General features: G+C 35.5%; 1 protein-coding gene across 4 annotated transcripts; it reads left to right on the top strand.

Annotated features, from left to right (window-relative positions):
• Positions 1 to 786: 786 nt before the first annotated feature.
• LOC105787572 (histone-lysine N-methyltransferase SUVR5) lies at positions 787 to 10,935 on the top strand. 4 transcript variants are annotated; one of them, XM_012614030.2, is made up of 12 exons: positions 787 to 1,063; positions 2,739 to 3,332; positions 3,685 to 3,987; positions 4,088 to 4,198; positions 4,838 to 4,948; positions 5,355 to 8,243; positions 8,588 to 8,749; positions 9,097 to 9,213; positions 9,283 to 9,386; positions 9,481 to 9,618; positions 9,931 to 10,018; positions 10,232 to 10,935. In XM_012614030.2, the coding sequence occupies exons 2-12, from the start codon at positions 2,847 to 2,849 to the stop codon at positions 10,337 to 10,339; spliced, it is 4,617 nt and encodes a 1,538-aa protein (XP_012469484.1). In that variant the 5' UTR covers positions 787 to 1,063; positions 2,739 to 2,846; the 3' UTR covers positions 10,340 to 10,935. The 4 variants fall into 4 exon arrangements, with proteins under 4 accessions (XP_012469484.1, XP_012469483.1, XP_012469485.1 ...); XM_012614029.2 differs by lacking the exon at positions 787 to 1,063 and adding an exon at positions 1,198 to 1,352; XM_012614031.2 differs by lacking the exon at positions 787 to 1,063 and adding an exon at positions 1,397 to 1,553.
• Positions 10,936 to 17,793: the final 6,858 nt, after the last annotated feature.

Here is a 17,793-nt window from a genome sequence, read left to right as displayed (position 1 = left end):
AAATTTCATATTAAATGGCCTAACGGTCCATTGGGTTCATTACTAGTATCATAAAATATACAACTCACGATTTAATCTCAATTTTCATTGATATATCCTCATAAAAGCACGATAAATGGACATTTGTCTCTTTTATGGAAAATGACTTACAAAAAATATTTTTTTTGCATTTTTAATATTTTTTATGTTTGTTTTATGAAAAATAGCTTGATTAATAAAAATGATTTATGTTAAAGGAAAAATAAGTTTTATTTTAAAAAAATGACTTTTCCCTTAAAATGTGTTAGCTTTGATTTTTAAATGTTTTGATATAACAAAATAAAATTTTAAAATTCCTTAATAATTAAATGTTTTGATATAACAAAATAAAATTCTAAAATTCCCTTAATCAAATTTTGCAAAAGATCACCTTGATCACATCTAAAGTTATTTTCTAGTGTTAGAAATTCAAAACAAAGTTTGTAAATGACTTAAGTAATTTACAAAACTTTTGAATGGTTTAATGACTTAAATGTAAACATTCAATAATTCAGTGATCATTTTGTAACTTTTTGAAGTTGAGTGACCAAAACGTAAACTTACTAATAGTTTAGTGACTTTGGAGATAATTTACCCTAAAAGATCAGATTTGACAGAAAAAATAAAAAGATAATAAGAATTAAATCAATCAAAACTACATAGTACAAGGACCTTTTATAAAATTCGACCATAAATAGACTTCTCACGGTAACCAAAAACATAAGAGACGCACCACAATTTCGCACATCAATTAATAAATTGAAAACCAAATCTGATCTCTCTCTCTCTCTCTCTTGCTTTCTCAAATCTCATCAAAATTTTCTCTATCTTTACCAATTTATCGCAAATCTCTATGCCCTTCCACCATTAAACCAATTTTATATACTTTTTTAAAGTTTTAAAACAACACCCAAAGTCAAGTCCAAGAAAGAAAAAACCCCGAAGTCTAGTTTTTTGGATTTTGACCCCTCATTGTATGATAAAATTACTGAACCAGAACACAAGCAAAGGGCCGTATACAGACCAAAAACCTGTTTGAGATTAGGTAAGGGTCTTATTGTTATCTGTTTACATGTGTTTCCCTTTGTTGTTGTTTTCATGTTAGTTTTGATTTTGGCCACGGGGACAATGCCCAATTCCCCTCTATATCACGACTCATGAACCACATATATATATATATATATATTTATATGTATAACCTCATCAACACCCAATTCCCCTTTCTAAAAAGAATGAAACCCTTTTCTCGAATCTCATTTGCCTAACCAAAAAACCAACAACCATGGAAAATAAACATTGGGTGATCATCCATTTAACACTTTTTTATGTAGAAGGTAAAAATACATTAGCCACCCCCCCTTTTTTTTTCTTTATCTCCTAAGTTATGGATATTAGTATGTTTATGTAACATTTTTGCAGTCAATTTCTAATTCTTTACCCCTCTTCTGTGACCTAGCAGCTGCTCTTTGTTATGCGTATTGTTTACTTACCTAAACTCCCCCATCTCCCTGGGGAACTAACCCATTATCTTAAAAGTAATGAACCCTTTTATTTTTTTCTTGCAATTTTAGCCAAAATTTCAGGATATTAATTGTTCTTACGTTCTTAGATACTTGTTTTATGATTTGGGGATCATGTATATGTGTATGTGTTTACTTGTATCATCTGGAATTTGGACACACCTAGAATGTTAGTCAACATTTTGATGATATGTCTAGGCCATGGTGGGTTCTTACAGAATGTGAATCTAATGAAAGGAAATATTTTCTTTTGGGGGGGTTATTATTATTGTTACTACCAAATTAATGAAGGATGAAATTTGCTGATTATGTTAGGGTTTTGTGGCGTTTTTGTTTCTGGGTTTTGTTGGTTTGGACCTTTTCTCTTGGAAATTTTGGTTTTTGAGATGCATTTTAAGATCTGGGGTCTAGCTAGCCTTAGTGAAGTTTTTCTACGGAGAAATAGCATAGATTGTTCCAGGAACCTTACGCTTTGATAAATTAACTAAATGGGTTTTATATTACTAATTAATACATTATTAAACTAAGGTATCTTTGAAGTTCCTTGAAAGCTTTTTCCTTTTTGATGGCTTTCAATTTGATTCTCATATTGAAGCAATTGGTTGATTTTTCTTTACCTAATAAAAGGGTTTATCCTTTTTTTTTTTAAAAAATTTATAGAAAAGATTAGCACTTTGTTAAACTTATTTCTTTAGAAACAGAATGAAATGACTGATAATGATAAAAAGAGTGCAACTTTGTTCAAGAAATGCGATTAAAATTATGAACGGATTGATTAAAAATTGGCTATGAATTTTGTTCTTGATCCAGGGTGTTTTAGAAATTTATAAGTTTCTGGAAAAAGGAGTTAGAGCTAATGAATCCAATGCTGACGAAAGACCTTTAGGTTAAGCAACATGGAAGAAGTTATGTTATTTAAAGTCGTAAATAGTGCAGTGATTATGACCTTGTTGAGCTGGTCATTTGACCCCAATTTATATGTTTGCATAAATGAAACATCAAGCCCTATGTCCATTTTACATTGCATGAAGCACATTCATGCATGCATATATGTGCTTTTTACGTGTTCATGTTCAAGTGTAATTGGTATCTTTGTTCTGTCTTTCTTTCAGTCCTACATAGACTATGTCATCCATACATACATATATACATATGTATATTCAATTTTCAGTATATATTTTGACAAGGTTTCTTTTGCAGCATCTTACTCTTGCCTGGATTGAACTTTGTTTGGACAGTAAAGTGATTTTGGGGGATAATCAATGTTTATATGCACATTATACTGCTTTAGAGATTCCAGGTTGTATCATGGAAGTGCTGCCCTGCTCTGGTGTTCAGTATGTTGCGGATTCTGATTGTGCTCAACTGAGTCCAGAAGCAACTTTTACTTATGACCGAGAATCTAATTGCTTGGAACAGAAGAAACAAGTTCAAGTGGCAGATAGTAGGATGGATGACTTATTACTGACTAATGAAGGGAATCAAGAAGGAAGACAGGATGAAGGTCAAGGTACAAGGGTTGAATTACCAATTTCAGAGGACCATCATAGTGGATCTTCATATTATGATTGTCAGGCAGAAGGCCAAAGATTATCTTGCGGATCACATGATGATGAATATGATGATTTGAATGCTCAGAATTGTTGCACTGGACCTTATTTGACCTCTGAAAACTCTCATGTCCTCGTTAACACCATCGAGAGTGAATCACCAATCAACAACAGGGAGGGAGAGTTGTCTCTTTCAGAGCCTAAGTGGTTAGAGCATGATGAATCTGTTGCATTATGGGTCAAGGTAGCATTTCTTCTTTTAGCTTTCACTTCCTTGAAATGCCAGATTTCATATAATGTTATGGTTTTGACTTGCATTACAGCAACAGTTTCTATCACGTTCTCTCACGACATGCTCTACATTTATTGTCTTGGAAATGATTTATTTGTGTGCTTTATGGATTATCCATTTGACCTCTTAAATTCCCTTGATAATTCCTTTATGTGGTCTCCTATTAATATATGTATATTGTTTTTTTTTTCTCTCATTTTCTAGAAATAGTTTGCTACCATTTTATTATTTGCAATTTTCTAGAAGATAAGGATGCATGCTAAATTTATTTACATATGATACTCTTTTGTTTCTCCAAGTATAGTGGAGAGGAAAATGGCAGGCTGGAATCAGATGTGCAAGGGCTGACTGGCCATTATCAACTTTAAAAGCAAAACCGACCCATGATCGAAAGCAGTATTTTGTGATATTTTTCCCTCACACGAGGAATTATTCTTGGGCAGACATGTTACTTGTCCGATCCATTAGTGAGTTCCCTCAGCCTATTGCATATCGGAGTCATAAAGTTGGACTTAAAATGGTTAGAGATTTGACCGTTGCTAGGCGGTACATACAGCAAAAGCTAGCTGTTGGCATGCTGAATATAATTGATCAGTTCCATGTTGAGGTATTGTTTTCTTTTTCATCTTTATAATTCTTGTGTATTTAATATATTTCCTCAATTCCTCAGCTCTATTCTTACCAGAATTCTATTCCTATTTGTGTAGGCTTTGATTGAAGCAGCACGTAATGTGGTTGTCTGGAAGGATTTCGCTATGGAGGCTTCACGCTGCAATGGTTACTCTGATCTTGGAAAAATGCTTTTGAAACTTCAAACTGTAAATCCTTTACTTGACATCTATATCATATATAGAGTTCCTCATTGGTTCATGACATCTACTTAGTTGGTGAAACTACGAAAAACCCAAGTTATTAAATTAAAATAAAAGAATGAAAGGATAATTATGTCAGATAAGAATTTTATGAAAAATCTTTTTTTTTTTTTTTAAATATCCCTCCTCTAAATCTATCCACTCTTAATAGCCAAAAGAACGAAAAAATAAAATAAAAACATTCCACATGCTTATTCACTTTTTGATATAATATATCATTATCTCTCAAAATAAAATTTATATATAAATATATATAGGAATCAAGTCTATAGGAATTGATATCATTACAGGAAATAACAAGGCAAGACAATTGAAAAAATGAATCTATAATAGAAATAGATATCATTACAGGAAATAATTCTGATAGCATTATTTCTACTAGATCTCTATTTCTGTATAATAGATTCATTTGTTTTCAGTTGTCTTGCCTTGTTATTACCTGTAATTATATCTATCTCTATATTGTATATCATAACCACTGTGTTATCTCCACTGTAACCTTTCATCTAATCCATCTCTATCTCCACTGTTCTCTTCTTTTACATGCATTAAAAATGTAAATGGTAATATTTCTATTCTCTACAGATGATATTGCCGTGCTATATAAATGCTGAGTGGCTTCAAGAGTCTCTTCATTCGTGGGTGCAACAATGTCAGAATGCACATAGTGCTGAATCCGTTGAATTGCTAAAGGAAGTATGTCTCACTCTATTCGTGCCCGTTTATGTTATTATCAGTGCATAGTGAAATAGTTATGTTGATTGAAATTCACAAGTGGTCTTCTCATCATTGTAGAATTTCTGTTACCTAAAATTGACTGCCGCCTCTCCCTTATCACCTAAAAGAAGAAAAGGAAAGGAAAGGAACCTTCTTCCCTTGACCTTTAGGTTTGGAAGTAAAGGTTTTACTGCTAACCCGAACATTCTGTATACGCAAACAAGTGGTCCTGTGCATCAGTTGCTGAACCTTTTTTTTTTTTCCTGGGCAGAGTGTTCTTAGGATTGCATAGTCAATTTGATCCTTTAGGTCACGGACTGTTCATTAATGCATCAGTTGCATGGTGCATGTTGACAAGTAATTTTTCTCTTTGCTGTTGTTTCAGGAATTGTATGATGCCATACTATGGAATGAGGTTAAGTCTCTTGGAGATGCATCAGTACAGCCCACACTTGGTTCTGAGTGGAAAACTTGGAAGCATGAAGTTATGAAATGGTTCTCGACGTCTCATCCGGTATCTTCTGCTGGAGATGTCAATCAACGGAGCAGTGATGGTCTCTCAAACACAAATATACAAGTTAGCAGGAAGAGGGCCAAGCTTGAAGTTCGTCGTGCAGATACACATGCCTCCATGGTGCAAAGCAATGGGTCGGATCAAACTATGGCTGTTGAAATTGACTCTGATTTTTTTAGTAACCGAGATGCTGTAGATGTCAATTTACCAACGCCACAACACTGTAAAAAGGAAGATGAGAGAGAGGAAACAACACCAATGGACACGTCAAATAGTTTGACTGACAGATGGAATAATATTGTTGTTGAAGCAAGGCATCCGGAAGTCATTCACACCAAGAATGTTGAAATAACAACAGCAAGTGAAGAGGTCAAGACTACCTCAACTCTGCACATTCAGCCTAAAGAAGTGGAATTAACACCTGTGAATGAAGCAGTTGCTAAGAAATCCATAGATTCTGGGAGTAAAAACCGACAGTGCACAGCGTTCATAGAGTCAAAAGGAAGGCAGTGTGTGAGGTGGGCAAATGAGGGGGATGTTTATTGTTGTGTGCACTTGGCATCTCGTTTTACTGGTAGCTTCAGCAAAATAGAGGCGACACCCGCTGTTGATACACCAATGTGTGAAGGTACCACCGTGCTTGGTACTAGATGTAAGCATCGGTCGCTATATGGCTCCTCATTCTGCAAGAAACACAGACCTAAAAGTGATGTAAATAATAGCTCCCATTCTCCAGAGCACACCCAGAAAAGGAAGCATCTGGAGATTATTCAGAGTTCAGAAACCACATTATGCAGAGATATAGTGTTGGTGGGAGACAATGAAAGTCCCTTGCAGGTGGAACCAGTATCGGTAATTGAGGCTGATGCCTTGCACAGAGGAAACAGCTTAATCGAGAAGCCTGAACATTCTGGTAAAGATCATGATGGCACAGAATTAATGCATTGCATAGGCTTATACTCCAATAATGGTTTTGATCCTTGTCAAGAAAGTCCTAAGAGGCATTCATTATACTGTGATAAACACCTTCCAAGCTGGCTCAAGCGTGCAAGAAATGGAAAGAGTAGGATAGTATCCAGAGAGGTGTTTGTAGATCTTTTGAAAGACTGTGATTCACTTGAGCAGAAATTGCATTTACATCAAGCATGTGAACTTTTCTACAAGCTCTTCAAAAGTATTTTATCTCTAAGAAACCCTGTTCCTGTGGATGTCCAACTTCAGTGGGCCCTTTCTGAAGCATCAAAAGACTTTAGAGTTGGGGAATTGTTAATGAAGTTGGTATACAGTGAAAAGGAGAGACTGCAAAGTTTATGGGGTTTCACTGGTGATAAAGGTACACCTTCGTCATCTTTCATGGAAGAACCTGTTCCATTGCCATTGGCCATCAATGATAGCTTTGATGATGACAAGACTATTAAGTGCAAAATGTGCTCTGTGGAATTTCTTGATGACCAGCAGCTTGGAACACACTGGATGGAGAATCATAAAAAGGAAGCACAACGGTTGTTTAGAGGTTATGCTTGTGCAATCTGCCTGGATTCATTTATTAACAAGAAGGTTTTGGAATCCCATGTCCAGGAGAGGCACCATGTACAATTTGTCGAACAGTGCATGCTTCTACGATGCATTTCCTGTGGCAGCCATTTTGGCAATACTGAGGAATTATGGTTGCATGTGCTGTCCACTCATCCTGTTGATTTTAGGCTGTCAAAGATTGCTCTACAGCATAATCCATCTGCGGGTGAGGAACCTCCACTGAAACTTGAGCTCGGAAATTCAGCTTCTTTGGAGAATAATTCAGAGAATGTAGGCAGTGTTCAAAAATTTATTTGCAGGTTTTGTGGCTTGAAATTTGATTTGCTGCCTGATCTTGGCCGCCACCACCAGGCTGCTCACATGGGACCAAGTTTAGCTAGCTCTCGTCCTCCAAAGAAAGGGGTTCGTTATTATGCTTATAAACTAAAATCTGGGAGACTTAGCCATCCTAGATTTAAGAAAGGTCTGGGGGCAGTGTCATATAGGATTAGGAATCGGGCAACTGCTACTATGAAAAAACGCCTCCAGGCATCAAAGTTGATTGATGCTGAAATCATTAGTGCAGAGCCTCATGTTATGGAGAATTCAAATCTTGGTAGATTAGCAGAACCGCAGTGCTCTGCCCTTGCAAAAATATTGTTTTCCAGAACTCATAAAACAAAACCACGGCCTAATAACCTGGACATTCTGTCTATTGCTCGCTCTTCTTGTTGCAAAGTGAGCCTTAAAGCCTCATTGGAAGAAAAGTATGGCATGTTACCTGAATGTTTGTACCTTAAGGCAGCCAAGCTTTGCAGTGAGCATAACGTTCAAGTTGAGTGGCATCAAGAGAAATTTGTGTGCATAAATGGATGTAAACCTGCCAAGGATCCAGATTTTCTGTCCCCATTGATTCCTCTCCCTAATGGTTTTGAGGGTTGCCAATCAGCAGATTCCTTGGATGATGCAGATGAGGAGTTGGAACTGGATGAATGTCACTATATCATCGATTCACAACATTTCAAAAAAGGGCCCATGCAGAAGGCCAGTATCTTGTGTGATGATTTAAGCTTCGGGAAAGAATCAGTTCCTGTAGCTTGTGTAGTGGATGAAGGGCTTTTTGATTCCGTTTACATCTCTGGTCTTAGTTCTAATGAGCAAAATGCTAGATCCTCGATGCCTTGGGAGAACTTCATTTATGTTACAAATTCTTCGCTTGATCAATCTCTTGATCTTGATGTTGAGGTACCTTCATATTTGGATTGTTTTATCCTTTTCTGGATTCCTACTACATATAGATGCCTTACAATTATCCCTCAATGGAGTCTAGTTTGGTTGCATGTCACAATGACCTTTCAACCATAAGCTGTTCTTAGGATTCTTGATAATTTCTTACCTGGAGATTTCTGGGTTTTGTTTGATCATACGATGAAATGCAATTTCTTAAGACAAGGCACACTATCATCCTTGTTTCTTATGGATTGTGTCTCACCTGTCACGTGATGCGATAATTTTTACATTGTTTGGATTGGCTTAACTCTTACATTTTTTTTTTCATTTTCCTTCTAATTACTTACATATCTTTCCAGAGTGTGCAACTTGGGTGCACCTGTTCCAATTCAACATGCTTTCCTGAGACATGTGATCATGTATATCTCTTTGATAATGATTATGAAGATGCGAGAGACGTATTTGGGAAACCTATGCGGGGTAGATTTCCTTATGATGACAAAGGGCGAATTATCTTGGAGGTACTGTAATTCTTTTTCTGTCAAGTGTCAACCATTGTTAATTTTCACTAAAGCGCCATACGTTGATGTTGCTTGGTTGCTTATGGTGTTTCTCAAATCACGTATAAAAGAGCATGTGCTTTTATCTTGTCAAGGGAGTGCACTATTGACTTGATATGATACCCATAAGAGTCCAATATGATTATTTTTTCCTTTTAGACTTGCAATGTTTCACCTTCACCATTCAGAGCACTATAGAAACACATGCCCTTTTCACAAGTAGATAATGATATGTAACCTTGTTGGTGTCTTCCTGTGCTCCTCGATTCTGGTTTATGTCTTGAGATAACCTTTGTGAAACTGCGCAGGAGGGCTACCTTGTCTATGAATGCAACCGTAAGTGTAGCTGCAATATAGCATGCCCGAATAGGGTTTTGCAAAAAGGTGTACGTGTAAAACTGGAAGTCTTCAAAACCGAGAATAAGGTAATTATTTCAACTTTTTCTTGTATTCTAGAGTTCTGTCCTCTGACATTGCTTCATGTTGATCTTCAGGGCTGGGGGGTCAGGGCTGGTGAACCAATTCTGAGTGGCACATTTGTATGTGAATATGTTGGGGAAATCTTAGGCGAGCAAGAGGCAAACAATAGGCTTACCAGGTTTCAATCTCCTTTACAGAGATCTGCTTTTACTTTATGCTTGCTTTTATGCTTATATGCTTTATTGCTGAATCGGCTGTATGATCTATATCAGATATGGTAGAGATGGTTGCAACTATATGTTTAACATTGGTTCTCAAATAAATGATATGAGCCGGTTGATTGAAGGACAAGCACGATATTTTATTGATGCATCCAAATATGGAAATGTTTCGCGGTTCATCAATCATAGGTGAGGATACACTTGTATGCATCCACTATCGCATACTGAAATGTTTTCCCATTCTGGAATTTCCAAGTTGTAACTTGGCCCTAAAAATTGTGTGACTGAAGTTCCAGAGATTTTAAATATGTTCACCATTTTCTATTTATGTGTAATAATGACTTTAGCATTTATGACATTTCTGAAGGAATTAGTTTAGCTAAGTGGCTCAGTTCAACTTGCTGTATTCAGAAAATGATGCTATATCTCTACTTTTGAAATCCCAAGTTTCTATCGATGCACTCATGAAAACTTCGTGTTCCGTCCTTGAATTCTTCTCAGCTGCTCGCCAAATCTTGTGAATCATCAAGTTCTTGTGGACAGCATGGATTGTCACCGAGCTCACATTGGTCTCTATGCCAGTCAAGATGTAAGTGCTTCTCAAAAATATTGAGTACAAATCTGTTGCATATGTGGAACCTTAGATGATCTATTGTTGAAAATGGTTTGTGGAATAAGATTTGGTTTAGATGGCTGAGTTTAATCGAGTGGCTAGTTATCAAAAAAAGTTCAGTTGGGTAAAGAAGCTTTTAAATAGGCATGTCTTTGACATTTCTTTCCCTCCTATTTCACTATTTTGCAGATATCTGTAGGTGAAGAGCTGACTTTTGACTATCGATATGAACTCCTGCCTGGACAAGGATATCCATGTCAATGTGGAGCTTCTACATGTCGGGGCCGCCTTTACTAAACCCTCAGTGAGCACTACGGGATCTCTATGGCATCTAAGGTTTTGCTTTTCGAGTTCACAAATGCGGATACCAAGCTCTAACATAATAGGAGCTTTACCTCCATCAAACCATTCATGGGACTAAATCTGGCATTCTAACAGTTCTTCATTTTATCCGGTGGTTCTTGCACTAGGGCGACTATAAACTGCCAAATCACTATCAGTTGGAGTTTAACAGGCTCCATACAGAACATGCAACTTGCTGTACAGAATTTTCAACCGAACCAGATTGGTTCTATGGTAGTTCTTTCGAAATGGGTTGAAAGCATGCTATGTATTTACTGGATCTCTTTCCAAACTCTCCCCTCTCCCCTCTCCCCTATTTCTTTTTCTTCTATCTCGAGTAGTGAAGTCCGCTTTCAGGCGGATTAGCTGTCAATTTTTTTCCCTTTTTATGGTCCATCGCAGTTCTTAGGTTGATAGCTTAGCCTAGGAATGTTAGAAAGCAGTTTTTTTTTTTTTTTTAATGCATGAATTGCCTCTTTCGGGTAGCTTTCCTTTTTCGTGACATTCTCTAAACTGCTCTCTGTTGTATAAAGTTTGAACAATTCTTCCTACTGTGCCTTATCGTCATTAGGTTACTTAAATACTCAATCATGACATCCATACATTTTGTAAAATAAACAAAACTGTCACCCTCAAGTGAGTCATGAGCGAATTTTCTCGAGAAACAAACAGAAACATGGATATCATTTAACCCCGGAAACAAACAGAATCCACCAAATCTGATGTTTAGAACTTCATTTCCCCTTTCTGAACCACAAAGAACACAAGGAAGCCCATAACTGAATGCCACTAAGCCTGCCATTCCTGTTTAAGAATTAAACCCAGAAAGCTGAAAGTTCATGAAATGAAAGCAAATGGAAAAAGGTTAAATCACTTTTTTGACCTTAATATGGGAGCAATTGTCAACTTCAAGAGTTAACTTGGACAAAAAAAAAGATCAAGTCCCAATATAAGAATAATTTTTTAGTTCATATCCTAAATTATTTTGTCCTGTTAAGAAATTTCATTTGTTTCTATTGTTAAAAGTTAGTCTTTATATGTCTGCATGAGGTCCACGTGGTACCACATATAATTATCTGGTTATTTCATTAGCTATGTTAGTTTTTAATAGTAGAAATTGATGAAATTTTTAATAGAAATAACTAGTTTACTATTTGATCTAATACATGGGGACTAATTTGTCCATTTTCTGTGTGAATGGGGCAAAATACAATCTGAGTCTTAATACGGGAGCTTCCATGGTACTTTTATCTTATTCTTGCTAAAACTAAGAATATCAAGTGACCTGCATGATCTATTTCAAGCTCGCTTAAGATGCATGGTCTATCATATTTCGATCCATGAATGATATGCACTAGTTTATGCCATGTGATCTTTGTTTATTGATAGTTCACCGTGACGTTAATTGACATCCAACAATTTGTTTAGTCATAAACTTCAATACATGTAGAATGTATTGTTAAATGTCTCTTTTTGTGAAACCAGATAGTGCATATTAAAATTTGTCCTTTTACAAAACTTCCCTTACGCGTGTAATGAACTTCTTTGCAGGTTGCCGAACTACTTGGCTTTAACTCATGCATACAGTCATGTTGCCTTATTTAGTCTGCCATCGGGGAACAGTATTTTCACAATTTGATCTGATGTTTACGTTATAGAAGCGGCGAAGGGCATGTCTGAGAAATCCTGTGAAAGTTGATGATGCTATTTAAGCAAAACTTTTCTGCAATCTCCCTCTCTAATTTTAATGTCCTAAAGGCTTTGGGTTCTTTTTCCCTTTTATAGATTGAAGCTGCCTCAAAATATTCTACTGTTGACACAATAAATCAGCAATACCGGTTTATACCTACGAAGTACAAGGTTGCTCATTCTTCTTAGCATTTATCAAACTTTTGATGATTTTCATAATTGTTTTGTGCTGAAATTCTATCTTTGAGAGAGATAAAACTTACTGAAAGAGATTGAGTGCACTTTTTGGTCCATGTTATACTAAGTCATAAATTTCGTTGAGTCACCCCAGGGTGGTGTGCAAGAAAACTTTCTGGAACCTTGTAGACTAGTTATGCTGCAGCAAAAGGACCCATGATTGCCATAGCTTGAACAACTAAGTTTCACATCCTTTTGGACTCTTGATAACTGTATTAAGCTCCCTTCAGTTTCTGGAAACTGACATGTTAACTATTAATATTAGCACCAGACCCCAGTTTGAGCAAACATAAGTAATCATATAAGCTAGGCCTGGAAATATTTGGCAGACTTGTCAAATAATGCTAGTATCGTTCTGCATGCTTTCAGAATGCTAATTTAAACAAATTAATAGCCAAGACTATTAGTACATTCATATATATATATATTACTCGGGCTTTAGCTTAACAGATTCAGAATCTATTTGAATAAAATATGCCGAGTCAATCGATCCACCAACCATTATCCCATTCAACTTACGAGTCTTGAAATTATAAAAAGACACCCACCCGACATCCACCATGAACACAGTGTCAGCACCATAAAAGGAATGAAATCGAGAATGAGGAACCTTTTCGTTAAAGCTTTCCAAATTGATGGTGTGTTTTTTAATCCAAATCTTTTCATAGTTTAAAATCCAAACATCTAGCATCTTAGTTTCATAATTATGGTTGATCAACCCGAGTTTCCCTTGGTATGACACATGGGCGATCTGACCCCGACGATCTTTTCACCAAGTGAGTCCGGCAGTGAAGTCATTCCCCGTTCCTCTTTGTCTCCTTCGAAAGATAATATGGTGTACTTGTCTTGTTCGTGGTTGAACATAAGCCAATGGAGGCCGCCACACGCAGAAACATCTTGAGTGTTCTTGAAAGAGTCTTAGTATGTTAAATTTAAATCGTCTGATTGCTTCCATTCCCAACTCTTGGAATCAAATATCTCGCAGTGCCACGATACATCTTCTTCGTCAGAATATTCCGATTCGGAGTCCGAGTCTGATACGAGGTCTACAGCGTCGTACCTGATACGAGGTCTACAGCGTCGTACCTGCTGTCGGAGAGTCGGACAATTTTGAACCGTAAAGGGTTCGATCTGAGCACCAACATGCTTATATTTGTCTTCCAAATCGAGGTTTTGGAGACGGGATGACTTCCCATTGTTGAGTAGTTGGTTTACAAATGACTTCCCACTGTTTACAAATCTACGTTTTCTCGGACTACATAAAACCAAACCTCCATTGACCGCTGCTACAATCCAAGCAGGCTGGGGTAAAAAATTAAGTAAATCCCGAGTTGGTTTGGATCGAGTCCTGAATTCAGTATTGACACCACCTCCGACGGTAATGGGTCAAATATTCTCGAACATTGAACTAAATATCCCACCATTGTTGATGTCCTTTCAGAATGTAGCCGCATAAAACTAGATTCGTAAGTGAGATCCTTCCATTCTTTCGAAAGAACCCTGCACTTTTTCATTGTTTTCAATTCAGCCCTCGAGAAGATTTCAAATAAAATCTCGTCGCTAAAATCATAAGACGCCATCAATCTATTGGGACAAAGAAATAAGCAAAAAGAATATGTAGTTAATTACAGTGAAGATGTTTATATATATATATATAGTAATTGGATGAATTTATTTCTTGCAGGGAAAGTAACTTCTAGTTCGAATAATAGTAGGATTAGGTTAATTATAAAGTCTTCTTCTTTAATTACTTCACTACTAAGTAAGTATTTTGTCAAAAACTTTACCATTAATTATGAAAATTAACAAATAGATTACTTACATAATCTACTTTAAAACTTATATAATAAAATTTTCCCATGGTAATACAAATTAAATATCAATAATTAAAAAATCATGTGTAATATATTTCATTATTTTATATAAATTTATTTTTTAAAAATCAATTTAACTCATTTTTTAGGTGGTTGATAAGAGCCAAAATAAATTATATGCATTTATTAAAGAACTTAAATAAAGCTAAATCTTTCTAAATCAACATTAATAATAATTGATATGATTTGATTTACTTTTTCTTTTATAATTACATAAAATTAAAATTTAAGTTGTAAATCTTTTACTTATGATACGTCTTAAATTATAAGTTGATACCTTTTTAACATATTTATGATAATTTATAAAGATTTAGGCCAATTTTGATTCAATGTTGAATTTATTTAAGGAGAATGGTTGTTTTTTTCTCAAGAGTGCATGCAAGAAACTTAAGGAAGATTCGTGCAATCCGAAAGAACTGATATGGAACATTCCATGAAAATTTTAAGGTCTCCAAAGGGTTAGGATATTCATTTGGCTTGTATTCAAGCATCGGTTACTCACCAAGGAAGAAAAGGTTTGCAGAGATTTTGTCCAAGAGTTGATGTGTGGGGTTTGCGGTCATGTTTTCGAGGATATTCTTCATGTTCTTAGGAATTGTACTACTGCTAGAAGTTTGGGATCGTTTAATTCCTACTAAGCGGCATACTAGGTTTTATGTCAACAGTTTGCAGGATTGGCTAGTTTTAAACTTGCAGAACTAACAGAAGTGGCACTTGGGAGACGTGGAGTGGCAAAATTTTTCATGGTTATCGCATGGCGCCTTTGGAAGAGTTGCAATCTTTTCATTTTTCAGGATGCTTCCTGGAAGGCAAATGACATTATTAAGATATCGTATAGTTGGGCTAAGCAATATATCTCTCTTAATAGAAAGTCTACGATTAATTCCCAGGATTCAAACTTATGGTCGCACGTTGATAGTAATTGGGCATGCTTGTATACAGATGGATCCGTTCGAAATGATGGAAGTTTTGCTACGGCCGGGGGCGGGGGGAATAGCAAATTCTCATGATGGGGAGTGGATTCTGGGCTACAATAGATATTTGGGTAATTGCTCTATTTTCAATGCTGAGCTATGAGACATTTTGAATGGATTGACTCTCTTACATGATCGAGGTTATGATAGAGTTTTAATCCTATTTGATAATCTTGAGGGGTACAAGCTATTCAGGAGAAGATGCTAAAAGGTTCTAATTCTGCATTGGTCCAAAAAGTTCATCAATTGCTGGAGTGCTTTAGTTCCTGGCATATTCGTCACATTCTAGAGAGGGAGTTTTTGTAATAAGTTTGAGTATCATTTCTTTTCCCCAAAAAATTAATAATAATTTTAACCTAATTTTTAGTGTTATATCTTGATGTTGCTTACGATGTTTCTTAAATCACATATAAAAGAGCGGGATAAATTTTAAAATCACATATAAAAATTTCGTGGTGTCACCCTAGGGTGGTGTGCAAGAAAGCTTTCTGGAACCTTGTAGACTAGTTATGGTGCAGCAAAAGGATCCATGATTTGTGTGATTAAGGGTCAGTTCTTCATTGCTTTTGAAAAATACTTTCGAAAAGTGCTGTGAAAAAGTGCTTTTGAAAAGTGCTTTTGAAAAGTTTGGTTTAAAATTTTAGTATTTAACATTGCTGTCAAAAAGTACTTTTGAGAAATAAAATGTTCATTTTAGACATGTTATTATCAAGTAACAAATATGCATTTAAATAATATTTAAATTAGTTAATATTATTATATTTTAGTAAGAATATAAAAAAATTATTATAACTTATTGTTAATATTTTAATATATGAAATATAAATTTTAAATATTTTTAAGCAATAAATATTAATTATTTATAAAATCTAATTAGAATATATAAACTATATTTTAAATATTTAAATATAAACCATTAAATATTTGTAATTAATATTTAAAAAATATTTTTTTATTTTTAATTAATGATTTTAACATATTTGTAATTAAGCACCAAGAAAAGAAAAGGAAAGTACTATGTTATTGGAGGGGTGAAAAAGTAATTAAACACCAAAAAGTACTTTTGGGAGAGGAAAAGCTAAAATTTTCAGTTAAAAACAACTTGTTCTGCACAGTTTTTCTTCTAAAAGTGTTTTTAAAATCAGAAGTAGTTTTTTTAATCCCTAAGTTGTCATATCTTAAAACTTTTACATTTTAGTGCCATAGCTTGAACAACTAGATTTCACATCCTTTTGGACTCTTGATAGCTGTATTCAGCTCTCTTCAGTTCCTGGAAACTGACATGTTAAATATTAATATTAGCACCAGACCCCAGTTTGAGCAAACATAGGTAATCATATAAGCTAGGCCTGGAAATAGTGTTAGTATCGTTCTGCATGCTTTGTGGTTGGATAAGGAATTTATTTTTTTGTAGTTTTTTTTCTGTTAGTCCATAAATGGATGAAGCATGAAAGATGTCTACATTGTCGCTTCCATTTAATTTTTTCTGTGCTTGCATGCAGGATTGCTATCTTGTTTATATTTTGACTTCTTTTTCCTCCTAGAGCAGTGCCATTGAGGTGTTTGATTTTTCAGTATTTGTCAGGTGGAAAGATAGATAGAGCTTCAGTTTTTTTATATTATGAAGAAACCCGAAAATAGTGTGCAAATCGTTGTGTGGTTTTCTTAGAGGAGTATTAATGGAGGTATACTTTAAAAAAATTATTACTACAATCATAAATAAATAAAAAATATAATAAAATATACAGACACCTTTAAACTTTTAGAACTAAAGAGTAAGAGATTAATATATATGGTGCTCGGGCTTTAGCTGAACAGGTTCAGAATCTGTTTGAATAAAATATGCCGACTCAATGAATTTACCAGCATATATCTCCTTCAACTCACCAGTCTTGAAATTATAATAATACACCCACACGGAATACTTGCACCCCAAATCCATCATAAACAGAGTGTCAGCACTGTAAAAGGAAAAGGAAAGAAATGGAGAAGGAAGAACCTTTTCGTTAAAGCTTTTCAAATTTATGGTGTGTTTTTTAACCCAAATCTTTTCATGGTTTAAAATCCAAACATCTAGCATCTTAGTTTCATAACTATGGTTGATCAACCCGAGTTTCCCTTCGCATGACACATGGGCGATTTGATCATCCTGATGAGTTTTTCGACCAAGTGAGTCCGGCAGTGAAGTCATTGTCCATTCCTCTTTGTCTCCGTCGAAAGATAATATGGTGTACTTGTCTTGTTGGTCGTTGAACATAAGCCAATGGAGGCCACCGCACACAGAAACTTCTTGACTGTTCATGAAAGAGTAGTGGCATGTTAATTTTAAGTCGTCTGATTGTTTCCATTCCCAACTCTTGGAATCAAATATCTCGCAATGCCATGATTTTTCATTGGATAATACATTGAAATTATCTTCTTCGTCGGAATATTTCGAATCGAGGTCTACAGCGTCGTCCTTGCTGTCGGAGAGTCGGACAATTTTGAACCGTAAAGGGTTCGATCGCAGCACCAACATGCTTATCTTTGTCCTCCAAAATCGAGGATTTGGAGGCGGAAGGACTTCCCCTCCTTCATTACAAGTTGGTTTATAAACATAAAACGAGTCACCTCCAAATTTGCTTAGGCTACATAA

This window comes from Gossypium raimondii, chromosome 2 (genome assembly GCF_025698545.1).
Source record: "Gossypium raimondii isolate GPD5lz chromosome 2, ASM2569854v1, whole genome shotgun sequence".
Lineage (NCBI taxonomy): Eukaryota > Viridiplantae > Streptophyta > Magnoliopsida > Malvales > Malvaceae > Gossypium > Gossypium raimondii.
This window is presented reverse-complemented; position numbering and strand designations above follow the sequence as displayed.